At 53.0% G+C, this 24,868-nt stretch overlaps 1 protein-coding gene across 5 annotated transcripts in view; it reads left to right on the plus strand.

Moving 5' to 3' along the window:
- LOC133347069 (regulator of G-protein signaling 7-like) overlaps nucleotides 1-24,868 on the plus strand; it is a 58,413-nt gene that overhangs the window by 17,464 nt on the left and 16,081 nt on the right. For 2 of the 5 annotated variants that reach the window (XM_061558982.1, XM_061558981.1), the window contains exons 2-6: nucleotides 17,100-17,196; nucleotides 18,197-18,247; nucleotides 19,034-19,140; nucleotides 22,043-22,094; nucleotides 23,098-23,162. In XM_061558982.1, the coding sequence (XP_061414966.1) occupies nucleotides 17,100-17,196; nucleotides 18,197-18,247; nucleotides 19,034-19,140; nucleotides 22,043-22,094; nucleotides 23,098-23,162 (372 nt within the window). Of the gene's footprint in view, nucleotides 1-13,649; nucleotides 13,792-15,464; nucleotides 15,753-17,099; nucleotides 17,197-18,196; nucleotides 18,248-19,033; nucleotides 19,141-22,042; nucleotides 22,095-23,097; nucleotides 23,163-24,868 lie in introns of those variants that run through there. The other 3 variants (XM_061558983.1, XM_061558985.1, XM_061558984.1) reach the window with 3 other exon arrangements.

A 24,868-nucleotide genomic window follows, 5' to 3' on the forward strand; every position in this document is an offset into this window, starting at 1 on the left:
CCGATCGTCTAGCAATGGCTGCGCGCACGCGGTTCACGCCGTCGTTGGGGCTTCGCTGGAGGTGGATGTCCCCATTCGAGGGGGACGAGCGGGCGAGCTGACTTGGAAGTTAAACTCGCGCCGGCTGTCAACTCCGCGAGACAACGAGGGGGCAAGAGGACCCCGAGTGTCCCTGCCTCGCATCGATGTTCATCTTCGCGCGTGTAACAGCCGCGTGTGAGTGTGCGTGTGTGCGCGTGTGTGTGTGCGCGTGTGCCCGTGTGTGTGCGCGTGTGTGTGTGTGCGCGTGTGTATGTGTGTGTGTGTGCGCGTGTGTGTGTGCTCGTGCGTGTGTGTGTGCGCGTGTGTGCACGTGTGTGTGTGCGTGTATTCGGTGGTGTAGCGGTTAGCGCTACGCTGCGCTACGAACCCGGCGACCCGGGTTCGATTCCCGCTCACGGCCAACATCGTTGACGAATATCTGAACCAGTCCTGGGCCTCCCCTAGGTCGACTCAGCCTCAAATGAGTACCTGGTGGCGATGTGTAAACATTGCCACTGGGGAGACAAAGGCGGTCGGGCGTGGTGTTGACCACCCACTCCCTCGTGTGCTGTGCTGGCCTTCATAGTTGATCGCTAACAGCACTTGCCTCAACAGCATGTTAAGGCTATATGGGGGATCTTGTCTTTGTATTCGAGCGGTGGTGCAGTGGTTAGCGTGATGCGCAACTGTCCTTGCCAACTGAGTTCGATTTTAGGCCGCGGGAAACATGAATGGTGAGTGATAATCTGAACCATTTCCAGGCCTGCGCTCGATCGATGATGATGATGGTGGTGGTGAAGATGGTACGAATTCAACCACTCATATGAGCGGTTGACATGGAATTTGATCATTCATATTGTTCTTCTAATCATGAGGTCATTCTAAGTAACGAAAAACGTAAGAGATGGTGATCACGTGATGATGATGATGATAGTGGTCAGTACACATGGTCAATATCGATGAAAGTCAAGGGTTCGACATGATCATGATGACGAGGATGACCTCGGTGTCATCTGTATCACGCTGAAGACGAGAGCGATAATGATGCTGACGACGACGACGATGCAGTTTCCATCACAAACACTTACAAGATTAGCGCGACGATGACGGTGGCCGCGTGACGGAGCCCGTGTCTGCTGCGCTGCCGGCGTCATTAACCCAACTGATAGATGCTCTCTGCCCCCCCCCATACCCCCCCCCATCTCCACCTCCTCCTCTACCCCCGCGTCGCTCTGGGGAGGCTGTGGAGCGCCTCGTTATTCACCCTTAATTGGAAAGGAAACGCCACGCCACAATGCCGCGTTCCTTTTGTCGAACAAGAACGAGACGTTTGAAAATCCCTTATCGCGTCATTATCGCGTCATAATCGCGTCATTATGACGTCATATTCACGTCATTATCGCGTCATTACGCAGCAGCAGTTGCTCGCAGGTTATGGGAGTGGTGGTTACGCTGAAGGCTTCGCGCTGTGTTACCCGCGTCATCCCCTCGCCTCAGTTACGTGCAGCGCCACGTAATTTGATTTTGTGTGCGCGTGCCCGAGCAGCTTCTGTTTGGCCGGAAAAGAAGGGGGGGGGAGGAGGCTAAACGGGCGCGGCACGGGCTAGAGAAGCGATGGAGCCGATGCGGTACAGGAGGATGTGGAGCTGAGTGGACTTGCCGATGACCGGTACCAGCGGTGTCAAGATCGGCCTCTCGTTGAGGGAGGTTCTTGAAGGACGCAACTGGCCAGTTGGAGGCAGTCGCCGATCCGGCAAACTTAGTAGGGCAGAGGAGCGACGCTCACAACAACGAGCGGAGCGTCGGCCACAGGCGGTTTATCGGCCAGTCATCTTCAGTCAGTCGACCCCATGGCACCTGGGTTCAGCAGCGTGACACCGCGTCCAGCGAGCACTTGGACACGCCACGTGGCCTTATGGCGCACCTGGCCTGGACTAAACAAAGCGCCGTGGTGACGTCACCGCCACTTAGTAGCGAGCTGCGGATGTTGTTGTCTCGGGGGGGGGGGGGTCGGGGGGGGGTCGGGGGGGGGTCGGGGGGGGGTCGGGGGGGGGGTGCTGGCTGCGGTGGGGTCTGGAGGCTGAAAGTGTGAACACGAGATACCCCGTGGCTCGAATCAGCCTCTGCACCTGACGCCCGCCGAGGGATGGGGGGGGGGCGAGTGATTGTGTTGGGGGGGGATTGAGAGGGGGCACCTTCAAACACCCTCCCCGCCCCCCGCTCCACACACCCAACCCTCGTTCACCCCCCCCCCCCTCCACACCCGCTCTCGTCTCATCATCATCAGCAGCAGCAGGCGGCGCTAAGGCGTCCGCGTGGCGTGTGGCGCGTCTCGTGTCTCTGTGAGGAGGAGGAGGAGGAAGAGGAGGGAGGAGGAGGAGTGGCGTGGGTTTGCGAACCACGCTCGCGCGGATGGCGCGAGACAATAACAACAACAACAATAACAACAATAACAACAACAGCAGCAGCAGCAGTCAGAGGTGTTATTTGTATCCCGTAGCGGGAGCTGTAGAGTGGGGCTGAACGATTAATTTCAAATAGAAATCGCAATTTGAAACAATGCGATTTTTTTAGCGATTTGGAATTGTTGGAATTTTTTTCTTTTTTATTATTAATGTATTATTTGAACTTAACAATTGTTCTATGTTTAATTGTTCTATTTCAATTTAAACATTTTAATAAATACATGTTGGAAGCAATTCATAATTTTTAAAGTTCTCATACTTGCATTATAATTTATAGAGCAGTTCATATTTTGATGGTATCACGTAACGGTCCATCACATGTTTTAAATCTATTACACAGTGAATATTGAACTGAAGCTTGACTTAAAACATTTCCGTCGCAATATCTGTCAGAAAAATCGCAATTATATATTTCCCCCAAATCGTTCCGCCCTACTGCAGAGGTGCCAGAGGGGAGAGAGAGAGAGAGACACCCTACATTTCTGGGAGCTGGCGTCTTGGTTTTGTGAGTTACGTGTTTATTGTTTCGCGATTGTTAAATTAGCGGTGGCTCAATTTCAATTGGAACGTTGCCCCAGGTAATTGTTTTTGGCGCGCCACATCCATCTCACCCCCTATTATCCTCCGGCACATCTACATTCGTATTGTTTTACATATTCATACGGTCATACGAATATAGGTCACAATACTGGATGATTCGTACGGATAGGCTTGTCTTGAACTGTAGTGGTAGTGCCTTACGCCGAAAATGCCTAAATTCAGGCCAGGAAAAAAAAATACCGAACCAGCGCTAAAACATCAGTGGTGTAAACACGGGGGTGTCTGATGCGTTTCGTCTTGCCTCTTAGGAGTGGTCGGATTACTCTCCCAAGACGTTTGCGCGGTCACGTGGGCAGTGGGTGACAGCGGTCGGGAGCGAACCTCGCCTGCCACCACCTCTGCGGCTTTGCACCACGTCACGTGGTGGTGGCCGTGGGCCTCGAGTATAATGGGCAATTGGAGTAATTGGCAAGAGGGGTGCTCTGTAGCATTGGTAATTAATTGCCAATTATCATCTGGATTGGATTGGGACGCATGCGACGTGCGTCCCAATCCAATGTGCACGTGGCCGTGTGTGCGTGCGTGCGTGCGTGCGGACCACGTGTGTGTGTGCGTGCGGTACACCACGTGTGTGTGTGCGGTACACCACGTGTGTGCGTGCGTGTGCGGTACACCACGTGTGTGTGTGCGGTACACCACGTGTGTGTGTGCGGTACACCACGTGTGTGTGTGCGGTACACCACGTGTGTGTGTGCGGTACACCACGTGTGTGTGTGCGGTACACCACGTGTGTGTGTGCGGTACACCACGTGTGTGTGTGCGGTACACCACGTGTGTGTGTGCGGTACACCACGTGTGTGTGTGCGGTACACCACGTGTGTGTGTGCGGTACACCACGTGTGTGTGTGCGGTACACCACGTGTGTGCGTGCGTGCGGTACACCACGTGTGTGTGTGCGGTACACCACGTGCGTGTGTGGCGGTACACCACGTGCGTGTGTGCGGTACACCACGTGTGTGTGTGTGTGCGGTACACCACGTGTGTGTGTGCGTGCGGTACACCACGTGTGTGTGTGCGTGCGGTACACCACGTGTGTGTGTGTGGTACACCACGTGTGTGTGTGCGTGCGGTACACCACGTGTGTGTGGTGCGGTACACCACGTGTGTGTGTGTGGTACACCACGTGTGTGTGTGCGTGCGGGTACACCACGTGTGTGTGTGCGGTACAGCCACGTGTGTGTGTGCGTGCGTACACCACGGTGTGTGCGTGTGTGGTACACCACGTGTGTGTGTGTGTGCTGGGTACACCACGTGTGTGTTGTCGTGCGGTACACCACGTGTGTGTGTGTGTCGTGCGGTACACCAGGTGTGTGTGTGGTACACCACGTGTGTGTGTGTGCGTGCGGTACACACGTGTGTGTGTCGGTACACCCACGTGTGTGATGTGGTGCGTGCGGTACACCACGTGTGTGTGTGTGGTACACCACGTGTGTGTGTGTGTGCGGTATACCACGTGTGTGTGTGCGGTACACCACGTGTGTGCGTGCGTGCGGTACACCACGTGCGTGCGTGCGTGCGGTACACATGTGTGCATGCGGTAGTGTTGCGGTTAGTGCGTTGCGCTACCAACCTGGCGAGCCCGAGTTCGATCCCCGTTCAAGGCCAATACCAGTGGTGATTATCTGAACCGGTCCTGGGCCTCCCCTCGGTCGACTCAGCCTCAAATGAGTACCTGGTGTGGTGTGTAAAAACATCGCTATTCAGGAGACAAAGGCGGTCGGGCGTGGTGTTGGCCACCCACCCCCTCGTGTGCCGTGCCCGCCTTCATAGGCGCTCGCTAGCAGCACTTGCCCCAACAGTCTGTTATGGCTATACGGGGGATCTTTGTCTTGTGGGGGTGGTGGTGTAGTGGTTAGCGCGCTGCGCGACAAAACCTCGATTCCCGCTCACTGTCAACATCAGTGACAAATCTCTGAGCTAGTCCGCGAAGTCGACAACGCCTCAAACGAGTGCCTGATGCGACGTGTAAACATCGCCACGTGTGTGTATTCTGAACCTCTTTTGCACCGTACGTAGCCAACCGTGCTTATCGAAGGTGCGGGGTAAGGACAACAAACTAAACATAAAAGCCTTCCGTGCGTGGTGCTGCGATGGTATTCATAGATGCTTGCTAGCAGCACTTGCCCCAAAAGTCTGTTGAGGCTGTACGGGGGATCTTTTCCTTTGTGAGAGCTATACACAATGCACCGCACGTGTTGTCTGAGCTGTAACAGCAATTTTCATTTTCTCTTCCCCCGGCGCTGCCAGACGACTAATTTCACCGCACGCCTCTTCACCCACACCACCACCACCACCACCCCCTCCGCACAAAAAAAAAATCACTGCATCCCTTCTTGCACCCCTCCCCTCGCGTCGCTGTTCCCGAATGCATTCTCGTCTCGGCAACCAAACCGTGGGCATTCCCCCCCCCCCTCCCACCGACCAAGATAAGAGGGCGGAGAGGCAGGGTTCGTGCCACGCGGCTCCTATCGGCAATTTGTACGCGAGGAGAGGTTTGACCTTGATGTCAGGGATGTGATGGTACGTGTTCCTAGGTTCTCGGCCACAGCCACCGCTCTGTGTTGTGTGTGTGTCCACGTGTGTGTGTGTCACCGCTCTGTGTTGTGTGTGTGTGTCACCGTGTGTGTGTGTGTCCGCGTGCGCGTATGGGTGTGTGTGTCCGTGTGTGTGTGTGTCCGTGTGTGTGTGTGTCCGTGTGTGTGTGTGTGTGTCCCCGTGTGTGTGTGTCCACGTGTGTGTGTGTCCCCGTGTGTGTGTGTCCACGTGCGCGTCTGTGTGTGTGTGTGTCCACGTGCGCGTCTGTGTGTGTGTCCGTGTGTGTCACCGCGTGTGTGGGTGTCCCTGTGTGTGTGTGCGCGCGCGCTTTCCTTTAATTTCCCAGCGCTCTTTTATCGCGCGCACAGAAATTACGAGCGGCGTTCTCGCTCGGCGTCTCCAGCCCCGCGCGACGAGAAGATAGGAGAGTGGCGGGTTGAAGTGGCACGCGCACGCGTGTTTATTTATGGACGCGTGTACGTTGCACTACTTGCGCGCCGTGCGTAGCCGACCGTGCTAATCGGCCACGTAACGAGGTGGCCGGCTGGCTTAGGGGGCACGGGAGAGGCAGCCAGCGATGAGAATCTGGCTCTAGATCTGAGGATCAGCCGCGCCGAGACCGTGGGCTCAACTGGGATCAAATTCTTAAGTGTAGCGAGTTGACGGACCCAATTGTGGAATGATCTCAGAAGCAGTTCTGTAATGTCTCATTCCGCAGGCTGTTCACCAAGACGCGGTGATGCACGCGAAGCTCTGAGGACAGTTACGAGTGCGCGACGCGTCTCGTGAGACGACGCCAGTGACACTGTCGAAATGACAGTGGTGACAAAAAATAGACGCGCCACGCGTGACGGAGGGAAGGGATGCACCGTGAGCTTTTGTTGGGGGAAGGAGGAGAGGGGGTGAGGGATGGAGGAGAGGGGGTGGGGGTGGTTGAGGAGGAAAGAGCTTTCGCCAAATGCGTCAAAGCCGCTGCTTGCAGAGAAGAAAATCATAGCGTGCGGTGGCTCTGCAAATTCGTCACGCGACTCAGGCGCGACACGAGGAGAGCGGCAACCTGGGGGTGCGGCTCGGAGGAGGTGGGGGGTGGGTCTGTGGGGGGTGGGGGGGGAGGAACCGTGTGGGAGGGGGGGTGGAAACAAAGACACATGAAGGTACTCAGCTTCAGGGACTCTGGATCAGAATGAATGGCGGATTTAATGATCGGCTTGGAGAGAAATCCACGGTCAGTTAAGGAAGCTCGCAAAGCACGGAAATCAATGGAAGAACTCCTCGTGCGAGTAACGATGATTCAAGCAATCGGGGGGGGGGGGGGGAGAGGGTTGGGTGGGGGTGGCAGGCACTTTTGTTTCAAGCACTTAGGCTCAGGAGTCCGGATCGTAGACGCTTTGGGTCGGGGAGCTCTCAAGCGCCTGGTCACGCAGGCATGCCGACGACACGCGTCCGAGGACACCGTCTGCAGGAACGGGCCGACCCCCATCTCCGCGGGGCCAGGCGCTGGCCGCTGTGTGGTGCTCAGACGGAGGCGCGCGCAGCGGCCAGGCAGCCGAAGGCCAATGGCGATGGGTCCATTGCGGCCGCCACGCGGACATGCCTCGCCGCGGCATCCGTCGCCGTGCCGCCGCGCCATTTCACACGTTTCGATTGAGTCGTAAACTGCACCGGCGAGAAGGAGGCGAGAAGGCGTCGAGTCGCCTGCTGCTATGCGTGCACGTGCAGACGTGTTCACACACTCACACTGAGCCCCCCCTCCCCCCCCCCCCGGGACACCCGCGGACACATTCACAATTTGATTCACAAGGGCGAGGAGTTGTTGTTGTTGTTGTTGTTACAACATCGCGGTTTCTGAGCGCAGGCCCCACAACAATAACAATACAATCATTTTCAGATTAATTTCGCGTCATGCGTGCCCATTGCATCTCACAACGCGATACAAGACATACCCGATTCAAGAGCCGAATGGCTCACAGGGCTATACCAAATAAATAAAACTGAAACAATAAATTACGCGAATAATCACATTGATGGCGAAATCATATTCGCAGCAACGCCAAACGGCCAGCAACAAGCATCGCTATTGAGTGTACGATGGGTACGAGTGAATACGTTCCTCGAATTGAGGCAAGGGGGGGAGAGGTAGTGGCTGGGTGGCTGGGTGGATGGGTGGGTGGGTGGCTGGGTGGATGGGTGGGTGGGTGGCTGGGTGGCTGGGTGGATGGGTGGCTGGGTGGATGGGTGGGTGGGTGGCTAGGTGGCTGGGTGGCTGGGTGGCTGGGTGGCTGGGTGGCTGGGTGGATGGGTGGGTGGATGGGTGGGTGGGAGGGGGGTGGCAGAATTCCAACGCGCAGAGTCAAATGTTGCGATGTCTGAAATGCATCTCAACATTCACTCCGTGTCCCAAGGGCGGGTCACCCCGCGCCGTTGGAGGCGAAGCGACACGCGGGTTGGGGGGGGGGGCGCGTTTTGCCACAATCCTCACGAACCACAACGTGTCGGTGGACAAACGACGCCCATCGGGCAAAGTCACAAATCTCGTTCTCGGAGAACGATTGAGAAGACAAATACGGCTCCTTGGCATGTTCGCGTCCATTCATCTTGCTTTATTTATATCCGGCACAACGACGCCGATCGTTGTTGTAGTTGTGCGCGACTATCGAATTTTGCATTAAACGAGGACCCCCCCCCCCCCCCATAGCGTAAAGACAGGGTCCAAGCAGCGTTGATTCAAGAGAGCCTGACTCTGCTGATGATGATGAGACCCTGCGGTGTCGAAGCCTGTCTAGAGAGTTTGAATGTCCTGAAATCGTCGCCGCTGAAATCACGGCCCGTGCGTCTGACCGTTTGTGTAAACAAATACCGTCGTTAAATTTCGATTTAAAGCTTTCGTGATTGCAGGGATTCATCTTCTTGGTGCTTTCGGTAAAGTCACGTAGAAGGGAAATAATAAAAATTAAACACAATAAAATACAATTCTCACGACGTTTCGGCCACAACGCAAGCAGCCGATTTGGGAGGGGGGCACGTGCCACCCCACCCCAACCCCCCCGCTGGCTCCACCAGTGGCCGCTTCCCAATATCACTCGCCACCGATGCTTCGCCGTGGCCAGGAGTCTGACGACACGCGCCCCTCTCACGACGAGTGCCGCTCACAACACGGCGACTAATCCCGATTGTTGTGACATTGAGCCGCGAGTTCTGAGCAAACGCGGAGACGCTCAAGGGCTCTCGGCGGCTCTCGGCGACTCTCGGTGGCTCGAATCCCGGGGCGCGCAGAGCGCGGGCTCCGTGTCTCAACTCAACTCGCGGTCGATTTCAGTTGCGAGAACCCGCACGCGTGAGATCACAGTCTGAGCACGGACCCGTTCACGCCTCGTGTGACGAAGACCATTGGCGCACGTGCGTCTGTCCACGTGATGGGTAGATGTCATGGCTCCGATACACGTGGTGGGGATGGTGTGGTGTGCGTCTGTACACGTGGTAAGGTCGGCGTGATGGGTCCGATACACGTGGTGGGGATGGTGTGGTGGGGATGGTGTGGTGGGGATGGTGTGGTGGGGATGGTGTGGTGGCGATGGTGTGGTGGGGATGGTGTGGTGGCGATGGGGTGGTGTGCGTCTGTACACGTGGTGGGGTAATGTCATGGGCCGACACTGACGAGCAGAGACATCCTCAGCAGCGAGGCATGGCAGCTTCGTGATGCCATCGTCCTCATGGGATTTTACTCGTTAAAAGGAAATGTTTCAAATCTGTCCCGGGATGAGACGCTGTGATGTCGAGTGATGCTCGGCGTTAAAACGCGTCCCGTCTGCACGCAGCAACCACAGGGGGGTTATATATTCGTGCCGTTTCTTCTGTGTATAGCACGTGGCGGCATCATGCGTGGAGTTTGCTGCGCTGCTCACCGATATCGGCAACCTATTCCCTGAGCATGGAGCCTGCTATGCACGTGGCCTGTGATCCAGCACTGTGGAGGTTTGGTGGATTGCACAAATGCGATCAAATTGCCTTCCCGTGGCCGTCGACCTGGTGCCATTCCTTGACATGAGAAAGTGGAACAGCTCTTTGTCCACTCGTATAATCTGGCCCTTCCGCGTGGGATAAAGTGCTTCACCCTCGCACGCGTGAGTTTCTTCCGGGTGCTCCGTTCTCCTCCCGCATGTATAAATGCTTATTCTTATCATCTTGCGAATGGCAATATATTGAGGAGTTAAATGCCAAAGCGGAGGTCTGCTAGCCATGAGAAGGCTAATTAATTGGACGAAACATCTTAATATGTAGATGGCTGCAGATCTTGGGCAATTGTTAGTGCCGGCTCACCGCTTGGCTGCCTTCCAGCTTGTCCATACGGCTCCTCGGCGATCGTGAGATTGAATTTGCATGAAAGACGCCGTTATATAAAACGAAACATTATTGTCCAGGCTCAAACCTGCTTGGAGCTTCTGAGATCTGACGAGATGGGGGGCATTCCGGGTGATTTAGTCACAGGGTAGCTGTCCTCCCCCCCTCCCCCCCTCCCCCCCCCCTTGCTCCCCTCTGCCCCCCCCCCCCCCCGCCTTGTGTCCCCACTTCAAAGCAGAGCGATGCACGCGTCGACTCGGGCTAGGATGAAGGTTACCCGGGAAGGCCGGTAGGCCGGCGAATTCTCGATTGGAAGCGAGTCCCCGTCCCTCCCCCCCCCCCCCCCGTATTTTCGTTTTCATTTATGTCGCCCGCAAGGTTGCCCGGAATATCATTGCAGAGATCGGAATGCGTTCGGCGCCATGTGAGTCTCGCACCGATTCACAATCGCCGCGTGAACCCGCCCATCAGTCCCTTAATCTTCGCCGATTCAACAATTAAACTGAACGACAAACATTTTTTATTTTATTTTACCAGATAAGGCCCACCTCTTTTGTCAGAAGTGACCTGACCACAAATGATGGCTCGACGAAGTGGTAATGCATGTGGAAATGTACAGCAGCCAAATGCTCTAAGCGCGTGACGTTGACACTGAATATTGGAGAGAAACGCCGGAGGGCCCGGAGGAAAAAACATTCCACGCGACAACGAGGAGAGAGACACGCAAACTGCAAATATAGAGGCGTCAGGGTCGGGATCGAACCCACAACCTCCTGTAAACCAGGCGAGGTAGTTAACATCTCGCTACCGTTGCGTGGCGAGCATCTGCTGTCATTTTCAAAATGTGATTTTAATTATAAATTTAAACTTATTGTGGATTTTAAAGCCAAACTGAATATTAGAAATATAAGCTAATGGTATTTTTTGTTATTTGAATGTGTCCTTAGAAATTAATTTCACCCTCTTTCCCGTATCTTAATGACGCTTACAGGTTAGGCTAATTACTGGCAGTGTAGCGCGCCTGCTGTGTGCTAATGCCAATGCGAACCGGCAAATCCAGGGCATTAAAGAAGCCCCCATGCTGCTCGAGTGCTTCGGTCGAGGAGGAACGTGCGTAGGAAATCTCGCAAACGTGCGTACAAAGACAAAGGATCCCCTCTATTACAGCCTCAACAGACTGTTGGGGCAAGTGCGGTTAGCGAGTCGCGCCAATGAGAGACGCCACGGCACACGAGGGGTGGGCCACCACCACACCGGGCCGCCGCTGTCTTCGCAGCGCTGATGTTTACACGCCGCACCAGGTACTCATCGGAAGCTGAGTCGACCTAGGCGAGGCCCTGTGCCTGGTTAAGATGTGTCACTGATGTTGGTCATGAGCGGGAGTCGAACCCGGGTCGCCAGATGACAGTACGCGGTCGACGTGAACGTCCACAAACCCATGTGATGATGACAAGACGTAATTTATGCCTCGAGTTTCCTGGCTGGATGTGCTCCTCTCCACCAATGACTCCATAGTGCTCCGCTGTTCGTGGCTGCGTGGCGTTGGCACCAAAACTAGCTGGGTAACTGGCTACACGGGATTTTTTTTTCTCCGTGAAACGAAAAAAACATTGAGTCGAAACGGCGGGAGACGTCCGGGAGACATTTAATAGCTACGGTGACACCGAAGAAGACGTGGGAGTCAAGGGATACAGAGGACTGACCCCCAGGGTTCATTTAAAATTGCTCGAACTTTTCAATCCGTTGGATGAAGGCCACCTCGCCCCGTGTCGGCCGGGCAACGTATTCGCAACAGCTGCTCCAAACGAGGGTCATTACCCGAATCGTCAGGCTAGCTTGTACTGCATACATCTCTCGATATCAGTCTTCGGCGTTGTGATGATTGTTTTAGATCGTTGCTAGTGCACCACCGCCAAATGCGGCCCCTTGGCATTTTGGTTTGGTCGGTGAAAGGCAGCGGGGTGCTGGCATGGTGTGATGGTACAGAGGTGTGGCGATGGTGGTTGTAATGACGGTCGCGAGGTGTGGTGATGGTTGCTGTTGACGGTAGCGAGGTGTGGCCATTGCCATAGTGATGGTGGTGGTGACGGTGGCGAGGTGTGGTGATGGTGGTTGCAATGACGGTCGCGAGGTGTGGTGATGGTGGGTGATGACGGTAGCGAGGTGTGGCCATTGTCATAGTGATGGTGGCGAGGTGTTGACGGTGGCGAGGTGACTGCGACTCAGACCGCGGCTCTCGGCCCACGGAGAGTCGTGCGCGCCGCGCGGGGTTTCCTTGCACCGCGAGCGCAGTGGCGGCGTGCGAGTGAGACCCCCGCTTCGTCCCGGCTGCAGCGTTCCATCGATTGATTCGCGAGCCCTCTCGGTGGGCACGCAGCGCGTTGGCACAACGCAGACTCGACGAGCCCCACCCTCCACAGGAGGCCGTGCGCGCACCCAGAAGTCATTATAAGTATCGGTCACGGCACCGATGCTGTTGTTCAAGCAAAACAACGACGGCAGTGGTGGCTGCGGTGTGGTGGGGGCGGGCGCTGCTGTTGCTGCTGCGCATTCGTGGGCGGAGTGGACTTCTGAAGCTTCTCGGGTTCAGAGGCTTCCACATCACAGATCGATCTAAATCGGGGGTGGTGGCACCTTTTCATTTCTCTCTGTAGTGCTTGCGCCCGCGTCTCGCTCGGAGCGTCTCGGCGCATCGATCCACGCACGGGCACACGCGCGCGGGATTCGCGAGTTTTCTCTTGTACAGTGTTTGTATACAGAGCGCCTTCGCTCGAGGCGATTAACGTCGTGTCAACAAAAACACGGTGACAGCAGAACGGAACGATTTCGACGGCAGCGGCGTGCAAAGGGTTGAGGAACGAGTGAGCACGAGGGGTTAGGGGAGGGACGGGACGGAGTGGAGGGGCGAGGATTAGAATGTGCGAGAGAGAGAAGTTCAAGTTCATTTCAAGTTAATTTATTAGGTATAGCCCTGTGAGCCATTCGGCTCTTGAATCATGTGTAACCGCAACAAACAAAAAACATGAACAAGAAAACATCTTAAAGTGACTATGTGACTAAGTGCAAACAGAAAATCCAAGAAAAGACAGCAAAATATTGCAGAAAAAACACCGTACACCAACACTTAGATTAAGGCCATCAGTCTTACTCCGTGCTATAACAAAAAAAACATGACTAAATCAATACACTTTTCTAAATCACCAAAATAAAGCCATGAAAGCAATGAAACAGTGATCATAGGAACTGTGACGGAATTTTCACAATAAATGATATTAACAACATGTACCACCAAAACCCTGCAGCCATAGCTGGCTGCATGAGTCACTCCACAACAGCAGGAGCATCAATCGGAGTATTATAATTTTTCAATGCACCTTTAAGATCAGCACACTAAATCAAAACACAGAAAAGGTAAACTTCAGGAGAGGAACCACAGGGGGGTGACGGGGACTGCTGAATGAACGAGGGAAGTTGATTCCAGTGGAGGGGTGCAGGACAGCGGTCACCACGCGGCGCTTTCAGATGCGCTTCTGCGGCCGTCTGGAACGCTCTCCCTTCCGATATGAGGAGGCCACCGGAGCTCCGAACTTTCAAATCTACGATTGAAAACTCGTCGCTTCAGTCCTGCTGCTCGGTGTTTCGTCTGTTGCCCTTCCCCCACGCCTCCAATGAGCACCGTTGGCTACGTAGGGCGCGAAAGAAGTTCAACGTGCACACGGACGGACGGACGGATGGCAATCGAGATTGGGCACGGGGAGGAGGAGAGACAGAGAGAGAGTGAGAGACGGAGAAGGTGGAGGAGTGGAGGTGCTTCCTCGCTCTCTCCACAGAGGTGCAGAACGCGAATCCCTTAGAGGAGAAGTCACATCGCAGCGCCGCGTGCAGCCTGAGCAGGTGGTAGGCTGGGGGGGGGGGGAAATAGCCATGACAACAATTCAACTCTATTTGTTCGATCGGCGGCGGCGTCCTGATCCGAGGAATTTTTTTTTCATTCTAGATTTGAAGCTTTCGTGACTGCAAGGATTCATACTCTTAGGTTTTTTTCGGTAAAGTCACGTAGGTAAAAAGGAAATAATAATCAAAATAAATAAATAATAGAAATAATAATAATAGAAATAATATAATAAATCACGACGTTTCGGGCGCAACACAAGCGTCCGTCATCAGGTGGGACAACCACAGCAAGAAACAAATGCTGAAGTGGGCAAAAGAGCTGCTGTAACAAGGGGCTATACAGTAAAACCTTGGATTGCGAGTAACTTGGTCTGCGAGTGTTTTGCAAAACGAGCAACATTTTAAAATAAATATTAACTTGATAAACGAGCGAGGTCTTGCAATACGAGCAGTACGTGTATACGCTTTGTCTGCCGAGCATCACGTGATCACAACTGATATACGAGTGCTTTGATATACGAGTGCTTTGGATTACAAGCACGTTTCCGGAACGAATTATGCTCGTAATCCAAGGTTTTACTGTATAGATAAGAGACGGGGGAGGAGCCAGGGAGGAGAGATAGAGGAGGGGTGCTGGGAGTGGGAGGAGCAAGACACTGGAGATGCGCATATGAAGGGAGCTTTTGGCTGAGAGTTTTTTTCATTGTCAAGCTTTGGCAGAAAGCAGTGGACGCCCCCTGAGCCGGAGATCCACCCCTCTGAGTTGACCGACCGCTCGCGCCTCGTGAGCCCCGTTGCAATCGCCTCCACGACTCCTCCACACGTGGCGGCGCTGCGGCGTCTCAAATGCCTTGCCACGGAGGCTCTGGAATAGAGCGATACCATCCTACAGCCGACAAAATCACAGATCGGAGATTTTCCCACCCCACCCCCATCACCATATATGGTAATTGTGGATCGTGAATCGAGATTAATGGCATCGATTCCGCTCAGTCGATTCGTAACAAACGCGTCAAAAAACACCGGAGTTTGGGGCCATCCATTGAGTAGGTAACGCAAAAATCTGTCAAAACTTGACCCCTCCCCCCCTCTCTGTACGCACGCGGACTTTTACCCCCCCCCCCCCCACCTGCGTACGTACGCCTGACGCACCACCTCCCCCCCCGAATCTATTTAATCCACACCAGAAACGATCAAGGATTAATCATATTAGCGTGTTTAAGCAAACAGATAGTCCACCGCCGGCTGCATTAAACAATTCAGTTGCGTCCCTTGGCCACTGATGTTGCCGAGCTGCGTGATAGCTGCAGTCAGGGGCACGTGGCACACACGAAGTGACACCTCTCCCACAGTCCCACTTCTCCCGGCAGGACTTGTTGTCTGACAGCTGAAGACACTGAACTGTGGCTCATTTCAAGGCCAATGTCGACAATTCATTATCGAGGTTTCACCCCCCCCCCCCCGTTTCCTATGCGTACGGACATTGTCATAGACCCCCCATACGCAAGCGTACGCGTTTGGGTTAACCCCTCCTACCCCCTCCATGCGTATGTCCTAAATGGATAACCCCTTAATCACAATTTACGGGTTAATTGCTGCGTCAATTCGTTACCAATCGATCCATGAATCGAGTAATAATGTGACACGCCCCTTCCCCCGCCCCCTTCATTGGATTGGCTAATATCAGCAAGATCGGTGATTCCGTGGCGGTCCGCTTTCATTGTGACCACATCGCCCGCAGTTCGTGATCTCCGCACGCGAATGGCAGTCACGGACACGCAGGACAAACACATCTCCTGCGCGCCTCCTAAGGGGAATGACTTCACTTCACAGCCTCTCCCTCTCTGATCATTAATCAGACGAGTTGACGTGGGCTGTGATTAATGAGATACGTTGGTGGTGAGTTTAACACGTAGGAGGCTCTCACGAACAAACATTATCCATAATAGAGCAGGAGGGGGGGGGGGTTCGGTTAAATCGCGTAAATATGAATGTGTCATTAAACCCGCCACCAGCCGGCACAGCCAATTAGTAAGGTTTGTTGCTGGTGCAATCTCTGTCGCAAGTGTGTTGTAACACACCCTGGCTTTACCGTGTCTTTAAAGAGATCAATTGACTGCGCTGGCTTTGTTTGAGAAGATGCGTTGATTATACTCCCAACCCGCCCCCGTAACAGAGATAGACGTCGACTGCTCTCTCGCTCTCTCTTTTTTTTACGATCAGTGGAAACAAGAAAAGGCTCGGTGTAGTCGGCACTTTGCTTCGTTCATCATTTCGTAATTTTTTTTTTAAATAATAACTTTGCTTTATGTAAACCCCCACCTCTCGCTCACTCTCTTGCTCACTCTCTCGCTCTCTCTCTCTCACACACTGCTAACTATCCACAATTGTCCGAGCTGCGTGGTCCTATATTTGGATGTTTGTCCAACTCCACCGATGAGTGTTCGTACGCAAGACGATCAAGTTAGCAGTGCTTTGTCTTTACAGATACCGTAGTGTGTTAAATGCGCTGCCCGTCTTACTTGCGAAGATACATGGATGCGACTCTTCCCTGTAATAAAATGCAACAAAAAGACCATAAATTCCACTCATCGGTTCCACCTGGGATGGCATGACTCACGCAGGTTTACATGTCTCTTTACGTGGCCAGTGATAGTGAATTATATGATAACCATATGAAATAATCCTCTATTAGCCGTGTAAATAGATTGGCACCACGAGAGCTTTGCTACTTTAGGTGGTAGCAGTTTCCACTCTGGCCTATGGCCCACAAGTACCTTAATAGGAAACATAGATAACAGGCGACGTTTCGAACAATGGCCCTTCTTCAGTGCACATAAGATGAGAATCCTAGTAGAGAGACACGGTGGATAATGAGGATTTGAGACTGCTGCTATCTACTAAACTAAACTATGTTTTTTTTATTTCACTGGGTAAGGCCCACTGAGCTAATTAGCTCTTTATCAGAAGCGACCTGGCCACAAACGAAGTGGCTCGTCGTCGTGTGGATGTTTCTAAACGTATTTCTAAACGTGGAGGGAGAAAAAATTCCATGCGACCACGGGCAGAGAGAGAGAGATCGTTAACTCAAAATACACAGCAGGCGTCGGGGTCGGAATCGAACCCGCGACCTCCTGCATACCAAGCGAGGTAGTTAACATCTCATAGCCACCGCGTGTGCCGATGGCCGTTGTTGTTGTTGTTGTTTGTTGTTGTTTTTTTGTTGTTTTTTGAACCGGCGTGCAGATGGAGCAGATCGTGCGTCGGATGCAGGCTGAGGAGGGCGGCGTCGCGATCCGCACCGTCAAGAGCTTCCTCACCAAGATCCCCAGCGTGGTCACGGGTAAGGGACACGACGCTGCAGTCCGCGGGAGTGTGGGGTCGGGGTGGAGTGCGGTGTGAGAGGAGAGAGCACCCACAGTCGTAGGTCGAGGGATGTTGAAGTTTATCTTCTTTTTTGAGAGGTTATAATCTCTTAAAAACTAAGATTATTATGTATTCTTGGTTCTTTCGGTAAAGTCACGTAGAAAAAAAAATACATATAATAAAAATAATAAAAATGTTAAATAATAAAAGCAACTTTTTTATGTAATTTGTTTTATTTATTTTTATTTTTATCTACGTGACATTACCGAAAGAACCAAGAATGTGAATGCCTGCAGTCAGGAAAGTTTAAAGTCAAAATTTGAAGATTAGCATGGTTTATTTTCTTGAGAGATTATAATCTCCTATCATAATCTCTTGTTATTATCTCCTGTTATAATCTCTCAAAAAAGAAGATAAATTTCAACGTGACCGAGCGAGGCCTTTGGACGTGACTGTCCGTACTTCCCTCTCTCCAGCCAGCAAAACTTTTTAAAAAATATATTAGGGTATGTTGAATTACCGATATTTCTCCACCGTCACGCATCATTAGTTGTTTTTTGTGATCAAGATTTTTGTTTTCATACTCGACACAATGCACACAGGCCAATGCAGCAGCAGCAGCGGCATCAAAGTAGATTTAGAAGCTACATCGACGATGACCAGCGTGGTGAAGTATGGTCAAACAACCCCCCACGTCCAACACGACGTGGGGAGCCCCCCCCCCCCCCCATCCAGCGGTAGAGTGACAAAGGTCCGCTCAGTGTAAACTCACTCAGCAGAGCGTCCTGCTGATAAAAACGATCACATTCCAGGTAAGGCTTGGAACCCTGCAGCCACAGAACAACCACTTTGCGGGCTGTCACTGCTGTGCTTGTTCCACGTTGACGAATCCACGACGGAGATTTGAACGTGCTCCTTGAGGTCGGAGGTCACCTGGGGTCAAGGCTGATGGAAGTTCGTTTCCCGTCCGCGTGCAGGAGCCGACATTGTGCAGTGGCTCATGAAGAACCTCAACACCCAGGACCAAGGTAGACGGAGCACTGCCGCACGCAAAGATCCCCGTATAGCCTCAACAGGCGGTTGGGGCAAGTGTTGTTAGCGAGTGCCTATGCAGGCCCACGGCCGACCGCCTTTGTCCCTCCAGTGTCGATGTTTACACACCGCACCAGGTACTCATTTGAGACCGAGTCGACCTAGGGGAGCCCCAGGGCAGATTCAGATAATCGTCACCGGTGTTGGCCGTGAGCTGGAATCGAACTCGATTCGCCGAGTTTGTAGCGCAGCGCTAACCATTGCACTATGCACAATCATTCACTTCTCACACTCTCGCCGGCTGAATAACAAACCCACTCTCACGCACACATTCACTCTTAGCACCGACTCGCTCATTCGCTCATCCACCCGATCATTCACCCACTTATCCACTCACCCGCTCGCTCACCCACCCGATCATTCACCCACTCATCCACTCACCCACTCGCTCACCCACCCGATCATTCACCCGCTCACCCGCTCGCTCACCCACCCGATCATTCACCCACTCACCCGCTCGCTCACCCACCCGATCATTCACCCATCAACTCGATTACCCCTCCCTCCAAACCAGCCCTCCCTCCCCCATAGCCTTTAATGGAGTGTTGCAGAAAGTGCACTCATGAAGGCGAACCCGAGTGGGTGCGATGTCCAGCACACCACCCACCCACGCGACACACGTGTGGCTGATGCTACCGCCCTGATTGTGAGTGTGAGAGACCCCCCCCACTCACCCCCCCCGCGCTATTCCCACACAACCCCCTTCCCCTTCGATCTCCCAGCGGAGGCGCTGCACCTGGGCACGCAGATGGCAGCCCACGGCTACTTCTTCCCCATCTCAGACCACGTGCTGGTGCTCAAAGACGACGGCGCCTTGTACCGGTTCCAGGTGCCCCCTCTCAACCCGGGGTAGACATTACTGGGGAGGGGGGAGGTGCTGGGGGGGGGGGTGTGGGGGGGGTTGTGGGTGGTGTAATAACCAAGAAGCGCAGACATCTGCGACCGCGAATGATTGACAAGGGGGCGACTAACTTCACGCCAGGCCACGCACACGTGCATCCATCCTTGTGTCGCTGTACGTACACTGTGAGAGCAGTTGCAGTTAGCGAGCACCTATTACGCAAATACAAAGGCCCTCCCCCGGCCCACACCCTCTTGTAGCTTACGGACTGTTGGGGCACATGCTGCTTGCTGGCGAACATCCATCGCGGCCAGCATAACACCGCCTTTGCCGCGCCAGGCGCTGATGATTGATGTTAGACACTGCACTAGGTACTCATTTACGGCTGAGTCGACCTGGGAGAGGCCCAGTAGCGGTTCAGATGCCACGCGCCACCGATGTTTGCCACGAACGGGAATCGATCTTGACACCGCCGGCGCCAAATTGTTGGCAGGTCCACTCAGCTCCAAATCCTCCCTAAGCGCATCAGTCCATCTCTTCTCGAGTCCATTAAGCCCCATCTATCCGGCCTACCAGAAGCTGCTTGGGCATGCGGTGGCTGGGCATGCGGTGGCTGGGCATGCGGTGGCTGGGCATGCGGTGGCTGGGCATGCGGTGGTGGGCATGCGGTGGCTGGGCATGCGGTGGCTGGGCATGCGGTGGCTGGGCATGCGGTGGCTGGGCATGCGGTGGCTGGGCATGCGGTGGCTGGGCATGCGGTGGCTGGGCATGCGGGCTACGCGACCCAGCCAACGCAGCCTCGATTTGCGGACGAGCTCATTCGTGGGGAAATGCACGGATCTTGGCCAGGACCTGCGAGCCCCTTTTACACAGTGCGGCCTGGCTGGCACAGGACAAAGATCCAACTACTCTTTGGTTCTTTCGAATAAATTCACGTAGGTATAAAATAAATAAAATTAAATCACGACGTTTCGGGTGCGACACAAGCGTCCATCATCAGGTGGTTGTCCCACGTGACTTTACCGAAAGAACCAAAGAGTATGGATCCCTGCAGTCACGAAAACTTCAAATCTCGATTAAAGATCCCCCTGTTTAGCCTCAACAGACTTTTTGAGGCAAGTGATGTGAGCGAGCACCTATGAAGGCCGGCACGGTGCACGTACGGGTGGGTGGCCAGCACCACGCCCGACCACCTTTGTCTCCCCACTGGCGATGTTTACACACCGCACCAGGTACTCATTTCAGGCCGAGTAGACCTAACACACACGCGTACACATGCGCACACCAGCTCCTTCCCTCCGTGTTCATGGAGGAGAGAGGCAGCCGCGGTCATAAATGGGAAATGTTAGAATGTCTAAACAGCGCCTCGGGTGAGACGGCAGTGAACGCATCACATTAGCCGGGGAAATCACCATTTAGCGTCACGCATTTCGCCCCCCAGTCTCGCTGGGGCTACTGAGTTCGTGTTCACGAGCGAGTTTCAAACGCGAGGTGGCTCACCTAGCGACCGGTGCTGGGAGTCGAACTGGGTCAAGACCGGGGTTTGAAGGCGCCGCGCGCAGTGACCGCCCCTCGCCAAACGAATCATCGTCGTCGTCGTGAGCCGTGGACATATCCACTGCCGCATCGAAGTCGCCCCACGATCGTCATCGACCATGGTGTCTCCACGGTTTGATGAAGGCCTCGCCATCATCGTGGGCCAGCGGTCTATCCCGTGTCGGACGAGCAAGAAAGTGAGAAGAAATATCAAATGTTATGAAAGGGCGCAAAGAAACACCGAAGGGTGGTCGGTTGGACGTTTGATATTCGTTTGACATTTTGCAACGGGGGCACTTAGCCACGCTATGGGATAGAAAGCACTTGCGAAAATGTCTGGTCCAACTGATTTCGTTGTAAATCCCTTAACACACTTTTACGCTTTTTTATTCAATAAAGAAATGCCATAATACACGATAACGCTCTAACGGCAAAACCAAGGCACTTAGCCACACCATTCCAACTGTAACAAACTAAAGTAAGCGATGTTTTATTTGAGCAGGTAAGACACATTGAGCTATGCAGCTCTTTTCTAGAAGCGACCTGGCCACAAATGATAGCTCAACGAAGTGACTAATGTGGAACTGTATAACAGCAGTGGATAGATGATGAGCGAAAACCCGCAGAACCCGGAAAAAAATCCACGTGGCCAGGGGGAAAAAGACACGCAAACTTCAAAAATATAGAAGTCAGGGTCGGGATCGAACCCACGCACTCCTGCATAGCAGGCGAGCTCGTTAACGCCTCGACATCGTGGCAAGGAACTGTGAATATTTCATGAGGTCAAAGAAACGTGGAGAGGTGGGGGTGCATGCTGGGAATTACACCGAGAGACAAATAGAGGTCGGGCGTGATGCAGCCTGACTGACATGGAAAGTAAACAATTGGGCTCGAGAAGGACACGTCACGAGAAGTGATGGGTGAGACCGCTGACGGAATGACAGCCACAAGGAGGGGGGGGGACACGGCCCGAGAGGATGACCAGCACCAACGGTGGTTGCGACGACGAGATCGGCTCATCCAGTTCAGACGTGACTGCAGGGATTCATATTCTTGGTTCTTTCGGTAAAGTCACGTAGAACGAAATATATTTTTTATTGTTTTATATTTTTATGATTTATTATTTCCCTTCTACGTGACTTTATCGAAAGAACCAAGAACAGCGAGATGATGTTTGGCATCACGGAGCCTTCATCCAGAAGTGTATTGTTCATGACGGATGATGATGATGATGTTGGTGGTGGTGGTGGGGAAGATCACACGTGTTATATGACATGTGGTGGTGGTGAAGATCACATGTGTGATATGACATGTGGTGGTGGTGGTGGTAATCGTGGCTGACTCGTTCTTGCAGAATCCATATTTCTGGCCTTCCAACTGCTGGGATCCCGAGAACACGGATTACGGTGAGGAGCTTCGGAGCGAGTTGGAGGCACAGAGCAGCTTCCCGAATGAACGCGATTCAGAGAAATGCATCATGATCATTCATAACGCTCGTGACGTCACTCCACATCAACCAGCCCCCCTCATTAATAATCATGAGCAGGTGACATCCTCCAAATGGACACACCCCCACCCCCCCCATTATTATAACCTACTATAATTAGCCAAGAATGTCTGTGTGCAACGCTCGTGACGTCACTCCACGTCGACCAGCCCCCCTCATTAATAATCATGAGCAGGTGACGTCCTCCAAATGGACACACCCCCCCGACCCCTCTTCATTAATAATCATGAGCGGGTGACGTCACCCAATATGGAATACTCCCCCCCCCCCCCGTCACTAATAATCATTTGCAAGTGACATCACTCCACATCGAACAGCCTCCCTCATTAATAATCATTATAAGGTGACGTCCTCCAAATGGACACCCCCGAATTCATAATAATTAGCGGGTGACGTCACTCCACATGGGGGGCCGAGGCGCCTCCTCCCCCCTCCTCAGTATCAACTGACAACCTTCACTACAAAGGCAGAACCCTCACGGCATCACGTAATCTCCGTCACGCTGTTGAGACATCAAAGTAAAAAGGACGTCGTGATGAACAAGGGATTATAACCTTTAAACGAAATAGGTCTGTGTCACCGCGCCCTTACAAATGGCACACGCATTGATGCAATGAATATCACGTCGCGGTCTGCTTTTCGCTTACAAGTTTCAGATTTACTGCAAGTATATTAATAAAAACACACGCACACACCTGCACACATATATATGTACATAACGCACACACACACAACACATTCCGGGATAAGTGCTCTTTGAGAGCACATTAACGCAACACGTGCCTCTGTCTGCGTCTCTGTGCCAATGCGTCTCTGTGTCGATGCCGTGTGTGTCCGTGTCTGCCTGTCGCTACGTCTCTGTGCCTCTGCGTGTCTCCGTCTGTGTCCGTGTCGCGACGTAGCCGTGTATCTGTGCAAGAGGACCATGCAGAACAAGGCGAGGTTGGAACTCGCGGATTACGAGGCCGTGAGTCGCACGCGCACGGCCGTCTTTGTCTCTCCAGTGATGATGCACGTCACCGCACCGCTCCTGGTGTTCACTTAAGGCTGGGTCCACCTAGGGGAGGCCCACGCCAGGGTGAGATTCCGCTGCTACGGATGTTAGCCGCGGCCAGGGATCAAACCCGTACGCACAGACACCTAAACCACACGGACACCAGGTATGTATGTACGTTGAACTTCTTTCGCGCCGTACGTAGCCAACCGTGCTAATCGGAGGTGCGGGGGAAGGACAACGGAATAAGGGGCCGTCCAGAAATGACGTCACGCACCTGGTGGGGGGGGGGGGGTCAGACATTTGTGACGAGGTGTGACGAGGGAGGGAGGGTTGAGAAATGTGACGTCACATCAAAATGCGCAACTTTAATAAATATAGACAACACGTTCTACTTAATAAAATAGACTTTTAATAAATGTTTTCTCCTACAACATCAGAGTGCAGCGCCACATTAAATACGCACTACAATGACAATAGTTTATTTTGGGGGGGTGGGGCAGAGCTTTGTGACGTCATATTTGAGGGGGAGTCTTACTTTTTATAACGCCGTGTGACGAGTGGGGAGGGGGTCCAAAATCGTCCAAAATCGCGTGACGTCATTTATGGACGGCCCCTTAAAAACACAAAAAAGCAGCTCTAAAGAAATGCCTTTTGAATCGAGAACACACACAGAGCCGCCGCACAACCTTGAACAGACTGGCCAAGTCATCCCTATTGAGTCTAGATTTGAAGCTTTCGTGACTGCAAGGATTCATATACTCTTAGATTTTTTTCGGTAAAGTCACGTAAGGTAAAAAAAAAATAATAATTGAAAAAAAATAAAAAAAATAGAAATAATAATAGAAATAAAATAATCATTTTATTTCTATTATTATTCATTTTATTTCTATTATTATTTCTATTATTTTTATTTTTTTATCTTATTTTTACCTATGTGACTTTACCGAAAAAACCTAAGAGTATCATCCCCGTTGAGTTAGTGAGCGGCAGCCATCGCCTGGCCAAGCCGACTGCATCTGGATAATTACGGTTGTAGATTGACTGGCAGATGGCCACACACACTCATCTCATCTGCATGCGGCTCGTTACGTTGGTATTCCCAGCGTAAATGCTACACCGCTGTAATGATCTCAAAATGCACGCGTACGTACAAAGATAAAGATCCCCCGCATAGACATAAATACGTTTGTGGCAAGTGCTGCTAGCGAGTAGCACCTATGAAGGCCGGCACGGCACACGAGGGGGTGGGTGGCCAGCACCACTCTCGGCCGCTTTTGTCTCCCCAGTGGCGATGTTTACACACCGCAGCAGGTGCTCACTTGAGGCCGAGTCGACCTAGGGAGGGCTCAGAGCCGGTTGAGATAAGTGTCACCTGTGTTGGTGGCCGTGAGCGTGCACACACCTGCACGCACACGGCAACTCATTTGGTGAGACTGCGTTGGCGAGTGGTGCGAAAAATATTACAATGAACGCATTCTTCAACAGCGCCGCCTTAAAAAGAAAAGTGAATAAGAGGCGACGTTTCAGGCGATAGTCCTTATTTGTAGCGCCTGTGCTGCGGAGAAGGGCCAGTCTAACACAGGGCACGCGCATTCCTTCGCATGCATACTATGGTGATCACAGTGATGATGATTATGGTGGTGACGCTGAATAAATTGGTGCAATATTGTGGTGAT

The sequence above is a fragment of the Lethenteron reissneri genome, chromosome 25, assembly GCF_015708825.2.
Source record: "Lethenteron reissneri isolate LAM-NWPU_2019-01 chromosome 25, ASM1570882v1, whole genome shotgun sequence".
Taxonomy (NCBI): Eukaryota; Metazoa; Chordata; class Hyperoartia; order Petromyzontiformes; family Petromyzontidae; genus Lethenteron; species Lethenteron reissneri.